Here is a 23,736-nt window from a genome sequence, read left to right on the forward strand (position 1 = left end):
GTGAGGATTTTCCGTTGACCAATTGCGGCAATTTTGCCGATTAGCATGACTGTTAAGAGACAAAGTACACTCATCAGAAAACATAACGTCTTCTAATTGGATGATATTGTTATCCAACATGTACATCATTTGCTCACAAAAATAACTTCTTCTATCAACATCATCTTCCATAAGCTCTTGAGTAGGTATCATTTTATAGAGATGCATTTTATTTTCTTTCAATATGTTTACTGTCGATGTATGGCTAATATTGAATGTAGTGGATGCCTATCTATTCGATGTATGTGGGTTTTCCTCAAACTCAAGCATCATATCTGATTTGAGTTCATCACTCATTGCATTGGCAGCTGCTTTTTCATCTGCCCCACGTGACCAATCTCGCGAAACTGCTTCTCTATTTTGCTTATTGTTCCTTATTATCAATACCTCAACATAAAATAAGTTTTGAGTATATTGCAATAAGTTTTGAGTGCATTTTATCGAATTTCGGTAACCACATGATTTTAATTTATTTTATCTTAATTGTTGCAATAAACTTGAAAGCGATAACATTTTTGAATAGAGAATGAAGATACCTTTCAAACGATATATAACAAGCCTATACTTCCCATTTAAACAATTGGGGGTTGTACCTGTCATTCGACGGGGGTTGAAGGTTGGGGTAGCATTTTTCCGTTGAAGTATATCAAATTATAATTTAAATTTGACGTGTTTCGGGATTTTGTTAAAATACGTACCGTAATCAAAATAATTATTTTATTCCATTTGGCTTTTACACACAGTATATCCGACTAACATACTTACCCAGTTGCGCGTGTCAAACGTGCCAAAATGAGTCTTTTTTGATCAGGCGTGAGATCCGTCACGCCAGGTGTTTCGAGTCGTTGCCTTATCCAATTACATTGCTCCAAACTGTTGATAAACATGAATTCGACACCGATATGTCGACAATACGTCAATTCCAATCGGCGTAAAATTTCTCGTAGGGGAAGTGACTTTTCTTTGCCACCAATGAAGGTCGTAGACGGTAGTTTGAACACCCTGTCCATGTCCGTTTCCTCTGTTACAAGTAAAAATAAGTTAAAACGTTTGTCTGAAGGAACCGATTCACCCCAAAAAGTGAATGAGCGTCCCTAACAAGGTGCCATTTTGATTAAGCCTAGTTTACATAGCGGTGCTTGTTCCACGAATTGAATACTGTTTCGAGTATTGAATCATCCCCAAAAAATACTCAACAAACGTTATACAAGTCAGATGTCTTGCAAAAGTAATTTAATTACCGCTCGCTCATGTTTTTACTTACTGATTTCACGAAACTGTTTGCAAAATGGCAACAAGTGTTACGGTATACAATAACTTCCTCAAGCGTCTTCATACTGGCTAAGTTCTACTTAATTTGGGCTTTATAGATACATAGACATACACTTTTATTGTCCAAAGTATGTATAGCACTTTAAAGAATAAAAGAAAAGAAACAATTCAAAAACACAAATACCCAGAAACACAATTTTAGCAAAACTAAGTTCACATATCTAATAGATAAAATATAACAATAAAAAATAAAATTTAACAAAGTTGGTAGACAAAATAGTTTGTATAGTCCCTTTCAAAAAATGAAAAAAACAAATATACACAATTTGAACATAAGTGGTAGTTTGTGGCTTATTTGCATACTCCTGCGACTCGAAAAAACCCCACAAAAAAGTCTAACGGGGTCAAATCGGGATGCATTGGATGCTCTTGGATCTCATTCAACGAATAGACGTCGTTGTCCATGATCGTTTAACTTCAGTTCCTGGGCCAATTGAATTTTGTACGGGTGCAGGCCCAAGTCACCACGCAAAATTTGCCAAGTTGTGGTCTGCGAAAGGCCGAGTTCTTATGAGGGACGCGAAATCGACTGCCTCAGATTCTCCTGCGTACTCTCACAGACAGCGGCGATGTTTTGATATAACAATTTTATCATTTGCACGTGTTGTTGAATACTTTATCCGCCAATGGTGATTTGGCAAAAGAAACTGAATAAATGACAACTAATTTGACAGATGTATCTTCAACAAGATGGCCGTTATCAATTGTCAAAGTTCGAAAGTCCCTGTTGGAAGACCTTTTATAATGCACTAATTGTAATTAGTTCAATATATGTACATTTCACGGGTTGGAAAAATTATCTTTCATGTTCAATAGTTTTCAATTAGTTTTTACCTAAACTCCGCTGGAATTATTAGTCATTAAGTGTTTGTTTTGATAGTATTTAGCCTGCATGAAAACGCTTGAAGAACCTACTGCGGTTTTGTAAACAATCTAGTGAAAATCTCAGGTTATAGTGTTACTATAATACGTTATGGATTTTCATCAAGTACCTATCATACTACTATATTTTATTCATCGGTTAATCATAAATACCACATTATTTTAAACAATAATGTCAAATAAGTCTCGATAGTAATTAAATTACCTCTAGTATCAAATTACCTCTGAATATATCTTGATAATAATTAAATTACTTCGAGTAATCAAATTACTTTTAGTAATTAAATTACCTCTAGTATTAAATTACCTCTGAAAATTTCTTGTTAATAATTAAATTACTACTAGTATTTAAATTACTATATTTTATTCATCTGGTAATCATAAATACCACATTATTTTAAATAAAAATGTCATAAATCTCGATAGTAATTAAATTACCTCTAGTAATTAAATTACCTCTAGTATTAAATTACCTCTGAATATATCTTGATAGTAATTAAATTACTTCGAGTAATCAAATTACTTCTAGTAATTAAATTACTACTAGTAATTAAATTACCTCTGAAAATGTCTTGATGATAATTAAATTACTTCTAGTAATTAAATTACTATATTTTATTCTTCCTGTATTCATAAATACCACATTATTTTAAACAAAAATGTCATAAGTCGCGATAGTAATTAAATTACCTCTAGTATAAAATTACCTCTTAATATATCTTCATAGTAATTACATTACCTCTGAAAATGTCTTCACAGTAACCACATGATTCGAGTAACAAAATGACCTCTAGTAATAAAATCACCTCTAAAATGTCTCGATAGTAATAAAATTACCTCTGGTAATTGAATTAACTCTAAAAGGGCTTGATAGTAATTTACCTCTAAAATATGTATCAAATTCATCTACGAATTCTCAAATTAATATTTTTAATTGAAACATATCCAGAGACAAGTGTTCAGAAATTCGTACATGCCTTTGATTCTGTAATCTCATATTCAACATTCATCAATCTCACTGAGGACCAAGAAGTCAATTATCGGTTCTTAAAGCAAATATTTAAGGAATCAAATGATTTTGAATAAGGTTGTAATTGTAGCTATCATTTTTGGCAATGAAACAAAAATTATTCAACAAATTTAATCAATCTTAGGGTATTGTTTTTGTAATTTCAATCCAGAAGAATATACAAAAATGTCTTCAGGTTCCGAAAAAACTGACACTATCTTTCATACAGATAATATTATAATTACCTTGATATTCAATTCTTATATAAAATAATTTATAACCTTCCATTCATCAAAAGTGCCCCAAAAAAAATTATTTCTTCCTGTTCAACTATTTTATTTAATTTTTTTCATAATAACTGACATAAAGTAATGGGTGTTTCACTGCCAAAAACAATTGAACTACCTTATCATTAAAAAAAATAAATATATAAGAATCAATCAGCTTGAAACATTTCCTGAAACTGAAGTAAATACGTTGAGTAGAAGCAAATTCGTACAGCTAGAACTGAAAGAGATTCGTAAGGAAAGGATTAGTAAGTTTGAGATCAAGCGTGTTAGCTGGTATAATATAGCAAAGAGTTATCCCATTACCTTTCAGCTATGTTGAAACTCGTTTCTACCGTCTACTTTATACATTAACAAATATAGAGAAGAAATGAAAACATCTTACGTTGCATAAACTGCTGGACTTGCCTTTTCAATTCCTCTGAATAGGTTCTCGATGGGTTGTCTGGGTTAATAGCAATAAGCAAAAAAAAAACAAATGAAAAAAACAAAATTCAACAGAAAGTCGAACAATAATGAATAACAAATGTTATCGATTCGAATGGTCTAGCGAAATATTAAAATTGAGGACAAATATGAACAAATGTAAAAAAAAGTTCTTCTGTTTGATATCTATCTACTTTTGTTCCACAAGTGTAATTTATTTTAATTTGTAATCGAAGGAAAACTTTTGATTATCGAATGAAAAAAGTTTTTGAAAAATCGAGGTTACAAAAAACAGTTACAGATTTGCTGCAAAATATTTAGTTGACTACAGAAATGTCGTAATACACCTGCTATCGCTTTACTTTAAAAAAAATCTAGGTATCTTCAAATCAATTTATGAAGTATATACTGACTAGAAAAAAAATTATTTCTCACAATTTTCTCATCATTCGTCCATCTATTTTGATTTTGAACAGATGACGGTCTAACTGAAAACCGAAATTGAATAAAAGGTTTTTTATATCTACATACAGGGTGGGCCATCGAAAACTTGACATGGAGGTTTTGGCTACTAATCTTGCAAATCCTAAAAAACGCTCAGACAGGTCGATTTTCATTGGAAGGGGGAGAATTTGTTGCTCCATTTACAGCGTCGTCACTTCAACCCCGGAGCAGAGTGGTGAACAACCCTTGGAATTTTAATAGGGAAGCGGAGGCGAGTCGCACATCGTTTGAAAGACCTTGGAATTCTCTAAACAACGGTGTACATTTTTTTATGGACGAACCATATCAAATTTAGAGTTGAAGTTACTTACTTTATTCTCATGTTAGCATATGCTCAAAATGAGCACCTCCAGCTTCCATGCAATAATAGAGATTCTGCTGGAAACGTTCTTGAAAATTGTGGAGTATTTCTGGAGTGATTTGGCGACATTCATTTGTTTACAGTAAACTCTGCTTTTCAAATGACCCCACAGAAAGAAATCTAACGGCGAAAGGTCTGACGATCGTGGTGGCCATTCGATAGTGCCCCGCCTCTCAATCCAGTGATCCGGAAAAGTCTGATCTAAATACTGCCGAACAGGCAGAGCATAATGCGGACGAGCCCCATCTTGTTAAAATATTAACAGGTCCTCCCGATAATTGTGGTCATGTTCAATAATATCAGTGAGAAGGGGATTCACATTATCTTCCATGAGCTCCAGATACATTTGTCCGGTTAAATTGCCTTCTAAAAACAATGGGCCAACAGCATGGTCACCAAAAATTCCAGCCCATACATTTAATTTTTGTGGACGTTGAGTATGCACTTCATGAAAAATGTGAGGATTTGAATCAGCCCAATAGCGACAATTATGGCGATTAACTGTGCCATTTAGAAAAAAAGAGCATTCATCACTGAAGCAAATGTTGAAAACAAAATGTGGATTTTCCACCGCTCGTTCAATAACCAACTCGCATAATTGCAAGCGTCGATCGAAATCATCTTCATTCAGTTCTTGCGTTAATTTACTCTTGTAAGGATGCATTTTGTGGGTTTTTAAAATACGCCGAACGCTAGTTCGTGACACCCCGGAAACAAATGCTAACTTCTTGTGTTCAAAGTATGGTCAAGCTAAACATGGCCCAGAATTGCCACTTGTGTCGCCTCATTTGTTACTGCTGGTTCGATTTGTCGTTTTTTATTTGCTACAGATCCAGTTGCGCGAAATTTTGCAATAAAATCGAAAACATACTGTCGCGACACATTTTTCCCATGTTGTTGACTGAACAGTTCAGCGGCTCTCGCAGCACAACGTCTATTTCCATAGTACAGTTCAGTCAACTCAACCCTCTCTGCAGTTGTGTAAACCATTGTTTCTTTAGCAACACTATACGTCACTCACTACTAGTAATCATGTAGATATCACTTTTAACATAAAAATGAGAAATAGAAACATCATTTCTAACCATTTCTAAATTGTAATAGTCCTCTTATCAGAGAAGAACTAAAAAATTGTTGCTATTAACAATATTGAAGAAGGTAATTATCGGAAAGAACTCTTTTAAATACGTCCAAATTTGTTTGTTTAGAGAATTTCAACATATTTCAAACGATGTGCGACTCGCCCCCTATTCCCTATTAAAATTCCAAGGGCTGTTCACCCCTCTGCTCCAGGGTTGAAGTTACGACGCTGTAAATGGGAAAAACTGTCCCCCTCCCAATAAAAATCGACCTGTCTGAGCGTTTTTTTGGATTTGCAAGATTAGTACCCAAAACCTCCATGTCAAGTTTTCGATGGCCCACCCTGTATAATTCATTCCATACATATTCCATAAATATTATGTTGTTTTAAAAGTTTTGTCCGTTTTATTGTCATGTGTTTTGGTAGCTCCTCCACATCTCAATGAATATATATTCCAGTGTGTAGTGGTATATACTGGTCGATAGAGAATTTCAATCCGACATTCGGCGATGACCGTGTTGATGAACGCCCTATTCGACGTTGGTTTGAGAAATGTCGTTCTGGAGATTTTAGCCTCAAAGATGAGCCCCGAAGTGGTCGACCTACAATAATCCAAGACGAGGATTTGAAGACACTGGTGGAGACTGACCGTTGCAACCGGCACGTGGGTAGGCGGAAGAACTGGGCGTCAGCTCCAATGAGTTTATTGATGGTTTAAAACTTATTGGACAGGTCAAGAAAGTCGAAAAAAATTGTCACGTTTCGAAATATGTTCTTCTTTGCTTTTGAGCAACCAAAACGATTCTTTTTTGGATCGGATCGTCACGTGTGATGAAAAGTAGATCCTCTACGACAACAGGAGACGTTCAGGACAGTGGATGGATACCGATAAGCCACCTAACCACTTCTCAAATGCGAAAAACCATCAAAAAAAGAACACGGTTACTGTATGATGATCAGCGGCTGGTGTGATTCACTATAAGTTTCTACAACCGACCCAAACCATAACATCGGAGTCCTTTTGCGAGGAAATCGACGATATGTACCGAAAATTGAGTCAGCAGCAGCAAGTACTGGCCAACAAAGAGACCCGATCCCGCTCTACGTTTCACAAATCATCGTCCAAATATTAAACGAATTGAGCGTCGATGTTCTGCCTCACCCACCGTATTTCCCAGACATCTCGCCAACCAACTACCATCTTTTCAAGCACTTCGATAACTTTCTCGCCTGTAGAACCTTTGACAATCAGGATCAGGCCCGTGGGTTGGGCCACATATCGGGCGCGTCCCCAGATGGCGGATGGGGAACGACCAGGGGACTGGAGGCCCTGCCCGGGAAGCCAATGTGGCCTTACGGACGGGGTCGCCGGACTCATGGTCAGTGGCAGAAATTAGTAGGGTGAAGGGAACCAAAACTTCGCCAAAACCTTTATAAAACATGCCACCGTGGACCGGCCTACCCAAGCTAAGGTGTAAGGAATCGTACCGACAGCTGAATGGCCGCAGGGTGATATACGGTTACGAACGATCCTATTGGGGAACTGGGCAAACCCTATTGTAATCAGCCTACCTCTGGTAATGCGGGGATCTGCCAGAGGTGACCAATTCTTCCCTTGCTACTCGTGGGAACACACATGAATGAAACAAACACAAAAACAAAAACAACAAAAACCAATCCCGAGTCTGGACAGAAGTGCTCACTCCAATCTACTGCTTGGAATGAGGCTGGACCTAGCAGATCACCTCGTGATGTTACAAAGGCCAAGGCGTAAGTGTATTACCTCGTGATGTAATACAAACGCCAAGGCGTAAGTGTATTTGCGGCGCCGAGGCCAAAAGGAGAAAGAGAGCGAACGTGGCAGGACTGCCAGCAACTATAAGAGCACCCTCCTTCTCCTGCCCCCTACACTTCCAACAGCAAGGGCACTTCCTGCGTCGGGCGCCAAGAGCTCCGCCTTGAATGCAGGAAAGGAACCGGCTGTCCCTGCAAGAAAGCTCCCTCACTTTTGCACCTCCACGGAGAGAACCCCAAGAAGGTTGAAGAACCGGCGCAACGACAGTAATGTCGCTGCACCTTCGAAAACCTTCGCGGAGGCCACCGTACGACACCTCAAGGTTGTCAAAGAGAGTGTGTGCTCGGCGAGTCTTGGCCTACACCTGCCAATATAAAGGAGATGTCTCCTAGTGACCTCTTCACCTTCCTGGAAAGGTCAGGATGGACGATGACCTAGGAGGACAACTCCTTGGGAGGATGTACAATGGGTTACATGCGACTTAAGTGCCTCCCTACTCTACAGATCAGGATCAGGCAAAAACGGCCTTCGTCGACTTCATTGACGTTGTTACGTTGGTAAAAGTGCACTGATTCAATCGACACTTATTTCGATTATATTGAATTAGTATTCACGGAGATATTACAGTTCAAAGAAGACTCATGAAAAGGGACAAAACTTTTGAAACAACTAAATAGTTTGAAATTGTTGAAAAAGTTACTTTGTAACAAGTGCTAGTGAGACTACTGTCCGAATGAAAGAGTTGCATTGTAATTTTCTCTACATAAAACTAGACTTTTATTTCTGAATGCCAAAAACAAGACTTCCAAAACTTGAAACTTCCTCAGCCATCAAATAAAAAATTTTATTCAGTTTTTATCCTCACTATCCTCCACAGGCGACCAATATACACTCCTTTATTCCATCTGTCCATATAAAATAATGCCACCTATCTCTATCATTTGTGTACAGAAACTCAATTCATTATGATATGAATTATTTTCAATTCAATTCAAATTACAATTAGTTAAATGAGTAATTCATTTTCATCACTGATAAACTGCAGACAATAATAACGGTACATTTAATGTGTATCAGATTCGTTACAAAATTGCAACATATAAGATAAGTCATTACTTGATGATTAATTCCAAAGATTTTATCTCGCCACACAGAGCTAATTTTCGATAATAAGAAAAATATCAAATGAATTTGTCACCTATCTATTTTAAGAACCTCATTTGAAGCTGTAACAAGTTATATAGTCGGAAAAGTTAGCATTCAAAATGAAAATACTGTTTTTGGAAGCAACTATATCAAATTATATTGAAGGATCACAATTTTTTTGTAAAATTCAAGATAAATAAATAGGTCAACCTGTAGAATTGGATTTCACTAAAGCAAATTCAAATCCAAGATAGAGTGGATGTAAACATTGACATTTATTGATTTACATTTGTTTTACTCTATCTTGGATTTGGATAGACTTTAGAATGTGAAAAATGTACCAAAGTCTGTATTAGGTTTTCAGCATTTTCCAAAGTCCCGACTTAGCAGTTGACGTGAAGATTACTCACCAGATGAAGTAATCGGTTTGTTGAGAAGCTGGGATATTTTGCCCGAGCTTGAATAGTTGGGAGTCATAATAAACCCTCGCGGTTGCAGTGAAGGGTCGGATTGACACATTCACTTTGGACCTACCTACAAACCTACTTAGTTTTTTCAATAGGTCGCTAGAAGTTACAGAAAACGAAACAAGTCATGTAAAATTTCTCTCACAAGTTGTTTTCATTTCCTGAGAATGTATGTTTCGTGACCTGCCATGTGTGCCACATGTATGTTCAAATGACCAACAAATAACTATTACTTAATAATTGATGGCTGAAGAAGTAAAACTGAACATTCAAAGATGTATTCATATGACACTTTAATGGGATTTTCGCTGAACAGTTTACAAAAATGCGACATGCGGTTCACTATAGAATAGCTTCTTCAGACGTGACTGGTACTAACTAACAATTTCTACATTATGTTTTTTATAAATCATAGTCATCTCAATGACTATTACTACTGGATAAATTTCTACCTAATTACAACACAATAAATTTTTACCAATTTAGGAACAAACAAATTAAACTGAGCATAAAATAAGTACCAAACTACCCAGAGACCTGTAATCACCATAATTAAGATATACCGTAATTGCCATATTTATCATTACAAAACGAGTTTAATGAATGGTAATCATTTAAATTCATTTGGTCATTGAGTAGAAGTTCTAAATTCTTAAATCTATTAATTTCCAACCATTCCAAAAAATTGTGTTAAATGGTATAAACTTATGTAGTAATTTTATTGGACATATTTGTCAGATAGTAATAGTTATCAAGATTCAAATTACTATAATATCGGGTCTTGGATTGAGCGCTTTTATCTTTTAATCAAAATAAAACAAAGTGTGTCTGAGATATCATCAACATTTTTCATTCGTTCAAAGTAAATTCCGGTTTACGCCTGAGGAAACTATTGTATATGAGTTTAGGCGGTTCACACGTGTCGCGGTTTACTTGTTATTTGAATACATTGTAATAATTTTCAACAAGTTCCATCACATTGATTCAAAGATGGGTTCATATGGAAAGTAAACAGAAAGTGAAATATAAACAGAATACTCTCACAACACGGTGATGAATGCAGTGATATTAGGTAGCTACTAACAGCTAACATATTCAAGCATTAAAGAGTGATAAATGAGCAATACAGTTGAAGAAAATATTAAAATGTTGAGATAAAAGATTAGTGGCGAAGTCTTACCAAAGTTGTAGTTTCTGTAAACCAAATCTTGGGGAGTTTGGTCATCCAAATCTGCACTGTTGATTCCTAGAGGATCCAGTTTCGCAATATGGTGGCCTCGTATCTAAAAATTTGCCAACACCTGTCTACCCTTGTCGAGTAAAAAAAATATATGAAGCCCATAACGGCCCAAGTGACAAATCAAAAATTTTCTCTCCGATTCACATACTTACTTCCTCATATATTTTGCGGTATAGCTGAAGAATTAGTAACGTTTTTTTAAATAAATATTTGAGTGGGTAAACATGAATGATTAGGGAGTGCACAAAATCTACATTAATATAAAACTACCCAATTAATGATTCTGTTCATTAGAGTTTTTTCTGAAAACATATAATTTTTTATAAATTAAAATACAAAAAAACCTTTGATTCGTCATTTTAACAAATTTACAAGCTCCTCGTTCCCATACAACAAGCAGATATAGAAACATGCCTCTAGTACACGAAGGGATGTTAGTAAGCACATCAAATGTTATGGAAATGATGCAGACACTAATGCGTAGAGATAATACAACATAATCCTATGAATGTTTCAAACTGAACGACCCACTTTATAAACGAAAATAGAAATGTAAGGGGTCGTACCTAATTTATGCTGACGTGTGATAACATCAGGTGGAGAACCTTTGGTTTCTGTAATGGTGCTACTGCGATCAGAATACATGATAGCCAAAGGATCCAGTTTAGCAACTAAGTGACCGCGTGCCTAAGACAATGAAATAGTAGAGCAAAGGATCCAAGAGATTTCAATGTCAAAAATGAATTGTATGATACGAGTTGAAAGATTCATCTGATGATCCCACATGGTAACACGTATCTCAACCAATATTTGAGTTTTCTAGCAAGGATTGAACACAAGTTCAATTGATTAGTCGAAAAGAGGTCCCAAGACTTTGATTCAGAAATATAAAAACGTTATTTCATTCATTTCTTGGTGAATATTCCATATACATATATATCTTGTGTCACTTTGAAAACTTGTAATTTTTAGGTTAGATCCTAAAAAAGTGAGGTTACTCGTGGTTCAGCCTAGCGCCACTGATGAGACCTATGGCAGGTCGAAAAAGAACTGTCTGGTGTCAAATCACGAAAGCTTTATCTTTGAACTCTGTTTCCATCTAACCAAGTTTCAGAATTGACAAAAGATATACCTACTTTCAAGTGATAACCATTTATGTTAAGAGTGCAAAAATGCAATAAAGATTCTTATTAGGATTCAAATATACAATAACAAGACCCCGTTAAGTTCATACTGCTTATAATACTGAGTTATAATACCCTAGGTTAAGGAAAACATTACGAATACATGAAATAAAAACCTGGACATAAATTCCCCGAAACACCTTTTATTTGATTCACTTCAATATCCCTCATGCAACTAATCTATCAATGACATAACCCATCAAGCCTTACAATCGTACCAATGATTTATGATACTGGTATATCTTTTGAAATGTTCTCGTACAATAATAAAATTTTTGCTAGATACTGTTACTCAAAAAATGGTTGGGAAAATGAATCTTCAGTGCTGAAACCTTAAAAATAATATGAATACAATTTCTGGATCAAAATGAGTATTTCAGATGAGAAAAAAAAAACGTATGTAAGTATATACACTATGTCGAACCATCAAAGTCAGATCTGTGTCGAATAAAGAAATCGATGCTAGGAATATAAGAGACAAGAGTCCATCTTATAGAATTTGATAAAATGGCTGCACTTTAGTTATGGGGACCATGCCCATAAAGAGGCGTGGCATAACCTAACCTAACCTAACCTCATCTAACCTAACCCTAACCTAACCTAAAATTCTAATAAAACGTTCAATTTTTTTCTCTCAGCTCAGCCTCAGTGACGCAGTAGTAGCGCCTTTGCGTATGGGGGTTCAAAAGTCAATTCAAATCAAAGTAAGTACCTAAATATTAAGCACTAATAAAAGTTTTTTTCATTTACTCGCCCTAAAACCCCTACCATTATGTTCCTCTCAACACCCCATTTCGGTTTTTGTGCCACACCGCCTTGCGGGCGTGGTCTCAGTAACTGAACTCATGCCATAAAAATTAATTATAGATTTTTAAAATAAATTTCATTTTATATTTTGCTAACATCTAGAAAACCACGTTCCAATTGAAGTCTTTTTAATCCAAAACAAGTGAAATTTACATGTCTGCAAACAACATGGAATCAATATATATTTGAGATTTTTTTCAACCAACAATATACAGTGTGTCTCTCGCCGATTTTTCATTAGCAGTTTAAGATGAGTTATCGAAAAACGTTTCATATGAAAGATCCAGATATCAAAATCGACTGCGTGAAGCAGATCTCCACAACAGAAGGCCACTTAGATATCCACCTTTGTCGAGAGGCAATCGCGGTAGAAGATTAGAGTGGTGTCAAGAACATCAAAACTGGGATGCAAATGATTGGGCCACAGTTTTGTTTACAGACGAATCCTGATTTGGATTTCATCCAGATTCTCGTCGAGTAAGACTGTGGAGACGACCTGGAAATAATGAACGTTTGAGACACGTCCAGGAAGTCCACACATACAGAGGTGGTACAGTAATGCTATGGTGCGGAATCATGATCGGCGGCAGAACCGATCTCGTTTTTCCAAATCGCTCCCTCACAGCTCGACAGTACCTCGACACCATTCTTCTACCTATCGTCCGTCCGTTTGCTGGTGCTGTTGGTGAAAACTTCCACCTAATGCACGATAATGCTCGTCCACATGTCGCGCGTCTAGTGACTGACTGGCTCACCAACGAAGGAGTTGATGTATTGCCATGGCCAGCACAATCACCGGACCTGAATCCCATCGAGCATGTGTGGGACATGCTTCAACGAAGAATTACTCCGCATATGGGGAACGTTCACACAACGTTTCAATTGAGAGAGCTTTTAATCGCTGAATGAGCAAATGTACCTCAACAAGACATTGACAATCTCATTTTGTCGATGCACGATAGATGTAGGGCCGTAATAAACCAGCGTGGAGGCCATACTTTGTACTGATTCCGATTTTTTTTGTATTAAGATTTTTTTTCGGGGTGCCAAAGAAGAGCCATATTTTTTTTTAGTTTTGCGCACTCAGTATTTTTGACCATTTAATAAATTTTGTTGTAAGTTACATTCGTTTAATAATCACCCGTCAACTTTTTTTCCCTAAAGCGATCCATTTTTAAAAATATCCCTAGACTTTTCCGATGTATATATTTATATATATATATATATATATATATATATATATATATATATATATATATATATATATATATACAGAGTGACCCATTTGAAAGCGGGCCACCTCTCTAAAACTGTTATTTATTATCCGATTCAGAAGTTTTTTTTTTTCAATAGATAGAGCGTCAATAGTTCTATTAGAGTGCTGTGAAGTCGAAATATAAATAAAATTTTCAAGGCCTACTTCGAATTTTTTTCAAGGTCAAAAATCCAAAAAACATACTAGCGATTTTTTTATATGAAATTTGACGACGCCACTGGATTTGTGATGCTTTCAAATGGTTGTGACTGAAATTTCAAGATAAAATAATGTTTTTTAACAGAAATATGGCATAAGTAAAATATACCAATCACTGTCAAAATAATTCAAATAGTTGTATATTAAATAACAATTTTGTAAATAATATGGTTTGAAATACTTCTTCAGAACATAACAACTTTATGTGCGATATAGTTATCTTTATTAGCACACTGCAGTTTGTTGTCAAAGAATAGAAATACACATCTTTATATCATAATATAATTATCAATATTAAAACCATAAATGAACCACTACAAAAGAATGTATTAACATGACAATGCCCACACATTAAATTTTGGACTGTTCCACCAAATCTCCATTCAATTCGATACATTTATCATATCGTTTTCTAATGTTAACCAAAACATTCAATAATTGATTTGGGGTGATATCTCTGCAAGCCTGTCTTATTCTTTCACGCAGTTCCTCTTTGCTCGTTGGGCGAGTTTTGTATACTTTTTCCTTAACGGCGCCCCATAAAAAAAATCAAGTGGAGTCAAGTCCGGGGATCTGGGGGGAAACTCAATCAGTGAACTATTTCGCCCTATCCACCGATTAGGAAAATTTTCTTCCAGCCAATCTCTAACAATCCTGCTATTGTGGATGGAACAGCCATCTAATTGAAATAGAATATGGGCCTCTTCTGCTAGTGGAAGTTCATCCATAGCGTTGGAAAACTCGTTTTTCAAAAAATTCAAAAAAATTTGACCATTCAAATTGTTTTCAAAAAAAAAGGGGCCAATTATTCTGGTATGTAATATTCCGCACCAAACATTTATTTTTTGGGAGTACTGTCTTCTGCAATTTATTATCCAATGTGGATTTTCTTCCGTCCAGTACCTTGAATTTTGAGAATTAACTGTTCCATTGGTTGTGAATGTTGCCTCGTCACTGAACAAAATTTTTTTCAGAAAATTCCTGTTATTTAGATATTCTCCTTGAGCCCATAAACTATACTCCATCCTCTTTTCATTATCGCCTTCTTCTAAGGTGTGAAGAAACTTTGGTTTAAAGGGCTTCATATTATTATATTTCCTAAGATTTCTCCTTATTGTTTCACGCGGTAAGTTGATGTCCAAACTTGCAATTCTCACACTTGTTTTCGGATTATTATTAAAATAATTTCGAATTCGTTCAGAATTATTTCGTCTCTGCCTTTGTACAGTATTAATATTCTTCAGGATATGTTTACTAACAGCTCCATACTGATTGAAAATTTTGTTTACTCTTCCAACTGTAGCTCTGCTAATATTTCGACGCTCCGGATGCATGTTATTGAAAATTCTACATACTTCCCTTTCGGATCTGTCGTTGTTACCACGAAGTTTTACTATTTCAATTTTCTCCTGCAAAGTCAAATTATCTGCCATACTTCTTTATTAGTGTAGGTACTTGAAGAGTTATAAACTTCACTATTAATACTGACAAATTTGTGTCTTTTCGTCTTTTATTTTAATGACTTGTCATCTCCACGGCAACTTAACTTTCAAAGCCTTCTAATAAAAATAATATTTTCGAAATGTGGCATCCCAAACATGTTTGAATGAAACCAAGATATGTAGATATTCGGAATAACTGACAACCACCAAAGAGGAACTGCGTGAAAGAATAAGACCAGGCTTGCATAAATGTTACCCCAAACCAATGATCGAATTTTGATCGAATCTTATGATTAGTTAGCATTAGAAAATGGTAGAATAAACGTATCGAATTAAATCGGAAATTAGTTACAAAGTACGGAAATTAATGTCTGGGCACTCTCATCTCAATCCATTTTTTTGTTGTAGTTCATTTATTTCATCAGTATTGGTTATTATTGATTATTGAATATTGATTACTATTTGATGTAAAGATGTATATTTCATTTCTCTGATGACAAAAAAACTGCAGTGTTTTGATGGACATAACTATCTTCTATACTTTATGGAGTTCTGTTTGAAAGAAACATAATTTGACACCATTTTGAATAACTGCTGTTTACAAGCTCGACTGCTAACGACGTGAAAGAGCATTTTAAACGATATTATTAATAATATTGTGATTTAATATGACGACAATTCGAAATATTTAGATAAAGTGATAAAAATTTTACTTATGCTATATTTCTGTTAAAAAAAACATATTTCATCTTGAAATTTCAGTCACAACCATTTGAAAGCATCACAAATCCAGTGGCGTCGTCAAATTTCATATAAAAAAATCGCTAGTATGTTTTTTGGATTTTTGACCTTGAAAAAAATTCGAAGTAGGCCTTGAAAATTTTATTTATATTTCGACTTCACAGCACTCTAATAGAACTATTGACGCTCTATCTATTGAAAAAAAAAACTTCTGAATCGGATAATAAATAACAGTTTTAGAGAGGTGGCCCGCTTTCAAATGGGTCACTCTGTATATATATATATATATATATATATATATATATGTATATATATATTTCAATATTAAATTCTACAAAAAGGATTCGAAGCTTTATATCTTCTATTAATTATCTGCGAGCGCTTTCGACAGTTGGTAGTACTGTCATCATCTGGCACTCCTCAAGTTTGAGGATGATAATGATGCTGAGTTTTCATTGAAGATAGAGACGGTTGAGTAGATGTTTTTGTTGTTATTTTGGAAGTAATTTTCGAATCTCTCGGGAAATAACCCAACAACACTGTCTCATTCCATTAAAAAAAACCTAACTTTGATATGACACGCTTCTACTGGATACCCCATAAAATTGGAAAATATTTTCAATATTTTATATGAAACATTCTTCGATAAATTCATTCCTTCATCTCAAACTTTTGATGGAAGCTCGAATGTGACCCACACTGTATAAAAAGTATATATTTTGTTGAACTGTTGGGATCTGGATATAAGAAAGCTTTGTTACTACATACTCAGCAGCTTAAAAAGTGTGTTAATTTGTTCTCGATGTTGATTGAAGGATCTGGAGATGATATTAAAAATATTCAATAATGAATATTTATTCAAGTGTGCTTCAATATTAGAAATGAAAAATAAAATGTGTGAACCATGTGAATAAGACTATAAAATATTCTATGAAGCCAAACTCAACACAACTTCTGCAGGTTTTCTCCATGTATGTTCATTCGTATGAAGATAGTAGCATCACAATGAGGTACATGCTACTAGACTATAAACTCATTACCTTCCATCAAATCACATTTCAAATGAACAAGCAAAACCATGAAATTTGCTAACTTTGAATGAAACAAACAAAGCTGAAAATAAATGAATGAATTTCCAACAAAACAATATTGGGAAGAATTCTGTACATGGCCAATGAAAAAAATCGTGGTTGATATCGTTTACCTCTTTCACTGATATTACTTACTGCAATGTACTACATGAGCTGAAAAGTCTCGGACCTAACACATATATAGGTCTAGTCTTATTGCAACTTATTCACAACTTTTTCAGTTAATAACAGGTGATTTTTTAAGAGGTATAGGATTTGATTTTCGAAACAACACAAAAAATTTGAAAAAATTGATGAAGTCTTCATTGGAGTCGATTGAACGATCAATATAATTTGATGTTTGAAGATGATTTCATGCAAATGTTGTCCGCGGCTCCGCTTTATATGGCTCAAGGTCCAATTTTGGCACCCTTTCTCTAACATATCGATCGGTATTTCACGTATAAATGCTTCAATATTGGCTTCCAGAGGGTCAGTCGTTGCTGATTTATCCCTGTAGACATGAGCCTTAACATAACCCCACATGAAATAATCCAAAGGCGTTAAATCACACGATCTAGGCGGCCAATTGACGGGCCCCAAACGTGAGATAAACTGTACACCGAAGGCGGCTCTTAATTGGGCCATTGTTTCGCGTGCCGCGTGGCATGTGGCACCGTCTTGTTGAAACCACATGTCAGGTATGTCCAAGTCTTCCATTTTGGGCAACAAGAAGTTGTCAATCATCACACGGTAGCCCTCGCCATTCACAGTAACGTTCCGGCCATTGTCTTTGAAGAAGTACGGCCCGATGATACCACCGACCCATAATCCACACCAAACAGTGACTTTTTGGGGATGCATCGGTAGCTCTTGCAATGCTTGTGGCTGGTCTTCACTCCAGGTGCGGCAATTTTGTTTGTTAACGTATCCATTCAACCAGAAATGAGCCTCGTCGCTGAACACAATTTTTCGATAAAAATGTGAATCTTCCTCCAACTTTGCTAGCGCACATTCACCAAATGTTAGACGTTGTGGGAGGTCGTGTGGCTTCAATTCTTGCACCAGCTGTATCTTACAAGGTTTTACACCCAAATCCTTTCGCAAAATTTTTCACGTAGTGGAGTAACAGAGGCCCAATTGCTGCGAACGGCGGCGAATCGACATTGCACGGTCATCACGAACACTGGCGGATACAGTCGCAATTTTTCTTCGGTCCTCACTCTACGTATGCGTGTTGGTGGTTCAATGTCCAATAATGTAAACTGGGTTGGAAATTTAGTCACGAGCTTCCGAATAGCTCCCTCAGTAATCCGACGAAACTGCCCACAAATTGGAAGTGCACGATGCACTTTCTTCACCGAGCATGAATTTTGATAATTGAATTCAGACCAAACTGAACAAAATTGACAATGACACAAGACACGATTCACGCGTGATCTGTCAAAAACAGTGTTGCCAAAAAGATACCAGCAAAAAATCACTCATTACTAACCTTCAAAAGAAAACTGTTGGAATTTCATGATATTCTACTCATAAGTTGAGTAAGAGTGACATTACTTTTGTTATTTTCAAAACAATGGGTCAAAAACAATTTCGTGTTTTGATTTTACACTGCTTCTTGATGGGAAAAATACCGCTCAAGTAAAGCAATGGCTTGAAAAGGGTTATAAGGACTCCGCTCCATCAGAAACATTAATTGAACGTTGGTTTACTAACTTCAAACGTGGTCGTAGGGACACCGATGATGCAGAACGCAGTGGATGCCTTAATGAGACAGTAACACCACTGAGATTGTACAGATTGTACAAAAAAATGTGTTGGCTTTGTATTGCATGAGCATCTGACTATGCGAGCTCACTGTTGAACAAAAACAAAAACGTCTTGATGATTCTGAGCAGTGTTTGGCCATGTTTAAACATAACAAACCAGATTTTTTGCGTCAATATGTGACAATGGATGAAACATCACTTCACTCCGGATTCAAAATGATCGTCATCTGAGTGGAGAGCAACTGGTGAAGCTCGTCCAAAGCACCCGAAAGAACAACAATCGGTTGGAAAGGTTATGGCCTCGGTATTTTGGGATGTGCGTGGTGTAATATTCATCGACTATCTTGAGAAGGGAAATGCCATCAACAGTGAATATTATATAGCGTTATTGGAGCGTTTGAAGGCCAAAATTGCAAAGAAACGACGGCATATGACAAAGAAAAAAAATTTGTTGCATCAAGACAACGCACCGTGTCACAAGTCAATCAAAACAATGGCAATACATGAATTGAACTTCGAATTGCTCCCAAATCCACCGTATTCGCCAGATTTGGCTTCCATCGACTACTGGCTGTTCCCAGACCTCAAAAAAATGCTCACCGCTGAGAAATTTCGCTCGAATGAAGAGGTTATTGCTTAAACTGAGTGAGGCCTGTTTGAATAAAGCCAAAAAACAATTGAAAATGTCAAAAGTAGTGCTCAATAACTGAAATAAAAAAAAAATGAAATAATTGGAATTAACAATAGACTCATTGAAAACTTCAAGTCAGAATTCTTCCCACATATTACCAAAACAAAAAATCTGGAAAGTAAAAAATTACGAACATACCTGATAACTTCTGATGATGGCTTGAACGGCTAAGTGATCGTCGATGACTTTTTCGCTGATTTGACCACCACCAAGAGATAGGGATCCTGCCATAGGCAGCAGGGAAGTGGCGGGTATTTCATTCCTCCCCAAAGGTGCTAATGAAGGGGGTGGTTGATATCCTGGACCTCCTTGGGCTGAGTTTCGGAAAAAAGAATCCCAAGACTGCAAAGTATCGTTCAAAAATCCACAAAATCACAATGACGAGGATCATAAATATATCAATGTAAAACCATGACCATAAAATTTGTATTGAACATCATTATTTTGAATATGTAGTGAGTTTGAGATCAAAGAACCAAAAGGAAATGATAGACTATAGTTTTATTATCTACTGACTCACCAGAATTGATAAATACTGATAAAATGCAACTTATTATGAAGTCTTGTGCAAAGTGTATGGCCGTACACGATACATGAGCCATTCTGAATGCATTTATTAGAAGAACTAAGAGGATGAAGCTGAGAGAATTCATGATTTCATATTTCCACAGTAAATTTTGACAGCCCAAATAACATGACATTTTCAACTCTAAAGGGGCTTTTACAGAGCTTTGTTTGTCGAGCGCTACACTTTCTTTTACCTATACGAGATTTTATTTCACTCATTTTTATGAGAAAGAAAGCGTCTTATTGATCAAAAATCAACTTTATTGTGGTGAAAAAGCTTTGTGAAAACTTATTGACAATCACTATCATTACTTATATTTTCTAAGACAAATGAAATGTAAATGTGACAGAATTATACGTTTTTTTTGTATAAAGGATGTTATGATGTTTTCAATCCAGATTTTAAATTTGCTGAAAGTTAAATAAAGAACGCATTTCCTCCATGAAAAACGACTTTTGTTAAATAGGTTCCCGTAGACAAAGATTAAAAATTGTTTGTAAGGGTTTTGCTAAAGTGATTGTACAGTTTTTTTTTTAATTGTGAAGAAATACATATTCCAGCAGATTTAATAACTCATTACTGAAAAAATTTAAATGTAAATTAATTCCATTCTCTCGGAAACAGTGTCCTAGACAATTTAAAATCAAAACAAAACATGACAAAGCCAAAGATCTTGGGGTCATGTGCACTTGTTGAATATATAATGATAGGTGCATATTAAAAATAACAGTTTTGTATTTAGGAATTCAAAATATTTCGAATGCAAACTTTACATTTCCAACTGATTTGTTCAAGGTTAGAGTAACCGCCCAGTTTTGAACACCTCAAAATCGGTGACAATGAAATTCTATAACAGGAAAAGTAATATTCAAGATGTTGTTCTCTTTTGATGAAATAGATATGTCACATGAAGTCAAATTTTTGGGAACAATTGTGGATGAATCCTTGATTTGGAACTCTCATATTGATAATGTCTTCAAGAAAGCAATAAAATAAATGAAAAACTGTGTAGATCAGAAAAGTCTGATGATGAGCACCTTTCCATATTCGTCTTGGGGGTGCGGTTCGGATTTCAACAGGGTGTTTATAGGGCAGAAACGTATTCTGAACCTGATTTATTACATGAATTAAATATTGTGAAAGTTGTAAACCAGTATTCATAAGAATGAAACTGTTGTCTGTTCCAGCACTGTATATTTTCAAATGTGTAGTCTTTGTCAGGAAAAATCTCACGATTCTCACAACTAATGAATCCTATCACAATTTTTATACTCGTCATGGCGATCAATTGAGAATACCCCCTTCCCTCCCACAGGACAGCCAAATTCCAAAAATCACCCCTTGATAATGGAATCATCCTGTATAATAAACTGCCAATTTAGATTAAAACTTTGAAATCTGAAAATGTGTTCTGTAACCATGTTAAATCTTTGCTTATTGATAAAAAGTGTTACACTATAGTGTTGTAAATCATGCCCGAAAGAAAATAAAGTCGGCCGCCACTGGTAGCCATAAACCAATGGTGAAGTAGCTAAGAGCGCGCGAATGTACGATGGTTCCCCGCGAATCTAGAAGCAGAAGCTACCGATTTCGACCGAATTTTTCTAGCGCTTTCGATTACGATATATAAACGCTAGCCAATAACAATATTCAACAGGAATACCTGAACGATAATTTGATGTAGTCTTTTGTTCTTTTCCCTAATAAGTCTACTTAGTGTTATAGTATGCTTTCTGTTTTAATTATTGACTTACCATGTGTACATATTGTACTCAATTGGAGAGAATAAATTATTATTATTACTTACCGTATGTACACTTGATGGGTCAGCTAGCCAAGCGTTGTACATATCTTCAACATACTGTCCGGAACTGCCATTCAAAAATGGCTCGGACGCAGCGGGTACATTGTAGTTTCTATTTTGTGAGACTGTGAGGGTCGGAGTATTCTTAGCCAGAAGCCAATAGGCAAATTTTTGTCCAGAAGGACTCACAAAAGTGCTAGCAAGTGCTCTAGCCTGATGCATTTTCAATATCTGAAACAAAAACTAAATCAGTTGAAAAAAAATAAGTTCTCTTTGGATGAAACTATTGATGAAAATTGCATCAATGCTTGGATATGTCGATTGCGGTAAGATTGGATAATGGACCATTAGAAAAACTAACCAAACACAAGGAAAAAACCCTTGTTAATAGTAATGATCATACATTTCCTAACCTAATCCAATTTGAAGATGAAGGGGTAGAACAGATAAAGGTAAATATGTTGTAAATGTTTTTTTAGATTTCATAAGGGCCTTTGAAACGATTGATAGAAGTATTTTGCTTCAGAAGCTGAGAAGATATGGGATTGAGAGGATGGTTTATGAATGGATAAGTAATTGTTTATCAAATAGGAAACAGAGAGTACGTGTGAACGATTATTTCTCATCATATATAAAAAATCACACAGGAGTGCCACAAGGTAGTGTGTTTGGTCCCCTATTATTCATTCTGTATCTGAATGATATTCAATTATTTACAGACTGTGAGTTCATCAACTTATTTGCAGATGATACCTTATTGGCCTGTACTGAAGTGAATTCAGAAGAAACTGTTGGCAGAATGAATAAAGTTCTAGAGAGAGTAGAAAAATATCTGAAAACCAATAAAATGAAACTTAACGTTAAAAAAACCAAATCAATGATAATTACTACTAAATTCAAATATAATCAAATAAATACAAACAACATAAATATAAAAATTTAATGAAAACTTGCTCAACTAATTCAAGTGGTCAGTATCATGACAAACTTGGAAAATCTGGTTAGTCAAGATACACAAAGTTTATGTTGAAGCCTCATTCAAAACAATTTCAGCAAAGCGATGACATCATCAATAATGCCACATAAAACACTTGAATTAAATTATGACACAGTTTATTTCAGTAATGCTCTTGATGAAATAATGAGGTCAAAAGGCGTAAATGCAATTCTGACAATGAATTTGGAAGAGTTCGCCTTGCAAGATATATTTGCAATATTTATGAAAAAAAAGTTTCTTGGGCGATACAAAAATGGAATTTACATGTAGAACAATTTCATATGAAGTGACAGTAACCAAGTTAAATTTGTTGCTAAGCAAATTCCGGCCTCACATTTCACTAACAAGGAAAAAGTGGCAAAAATTAAACCATCATTCAACTAATCAATTCTTCATTGGTGCTAGTAGTCAAAAATGCATTCAAATATACTTTAAAACGAAGCACTAATAATAAAATTTTGTAACGACTACTTAAAATACAAGTAACATCGTGAAAATAATCAATTGGTCCTGATTGAAGTAACCTCGATGGTATAGAACACTGCAAGAAGATTGGTGACTTGTTTCTTTTTTACGGGAAGTATTCAACTGGCTTAGTAGTCTGGATTCTTCTAAAA

At 35.4% G+C, this 23,736-nt stretch overlaps 1 protein-coding gene across 7 annotated transcripts in view; it reads right to left on the reverse strand.

Moving 5' to 3' along the window:
- LOC111513440 (2-oxoglutarate dehydrogenase complex component E1) overlaps positions 1-23,736 on the reverse strand; it is a 41,133-nt gene that overhangs the window by 12,877 nt on the left and 4,520 nt on the right. For 2 of the 7 annotated variants that reach the window (XM_023169681.2, XM_023169652.2), the window contains exons 2-6: positions 22,126-22,353; positions 19,889-20,092; positions 10,510-10,612; positions 3,935-3,994; positions 805-1,060 (exon numbers count right to left, since the gene is read on the reverse strand). In XM_023169681.2, the coding sequence (XP_023025449.2) occupies positions 805-1,060; positions 3,935-3,994; positions 10,510-10,612; positions 19,889-20,092; positions 22,126-22,344 (842 nt within the window). In that variant the 5' untranslated portion in view covers positions 22,345-22,353. Of the gene's footprint in view, positions 1-804; positions 1,061-3,934; positions 3,995-10,509; positions 10,613-11,135; positions 11,257-19,888; positions 20,093-20,270; positions 20,418-22,125; positions 22,354-23,736 lie in introns of those variants that run through there. The other 5 variants (XM_023169689.2, XM_023169675.2, XM_074174905.1 and 2 more) reach the window with 3 other exon arrangements.

Source organism: Leptinotarsa decemlineata, unplaced genomic scaffold (assembly GCF_025532065.1).
Source record: "Leptinotarsa decemlineata unplaced genomic scaffold, Ldec_3_MD MMD2_tig00000882_RagTag_RagTag, whole genome shotgun sequence".
Classification (NCBI taxonomy): domain Eukaryota; kingdom Metazoa; phylum Arthropoda; class Insecta; order Coleoptera; family Chrysomelidae; genus Leptinotarsa; species Leptinotarsa decemlineata.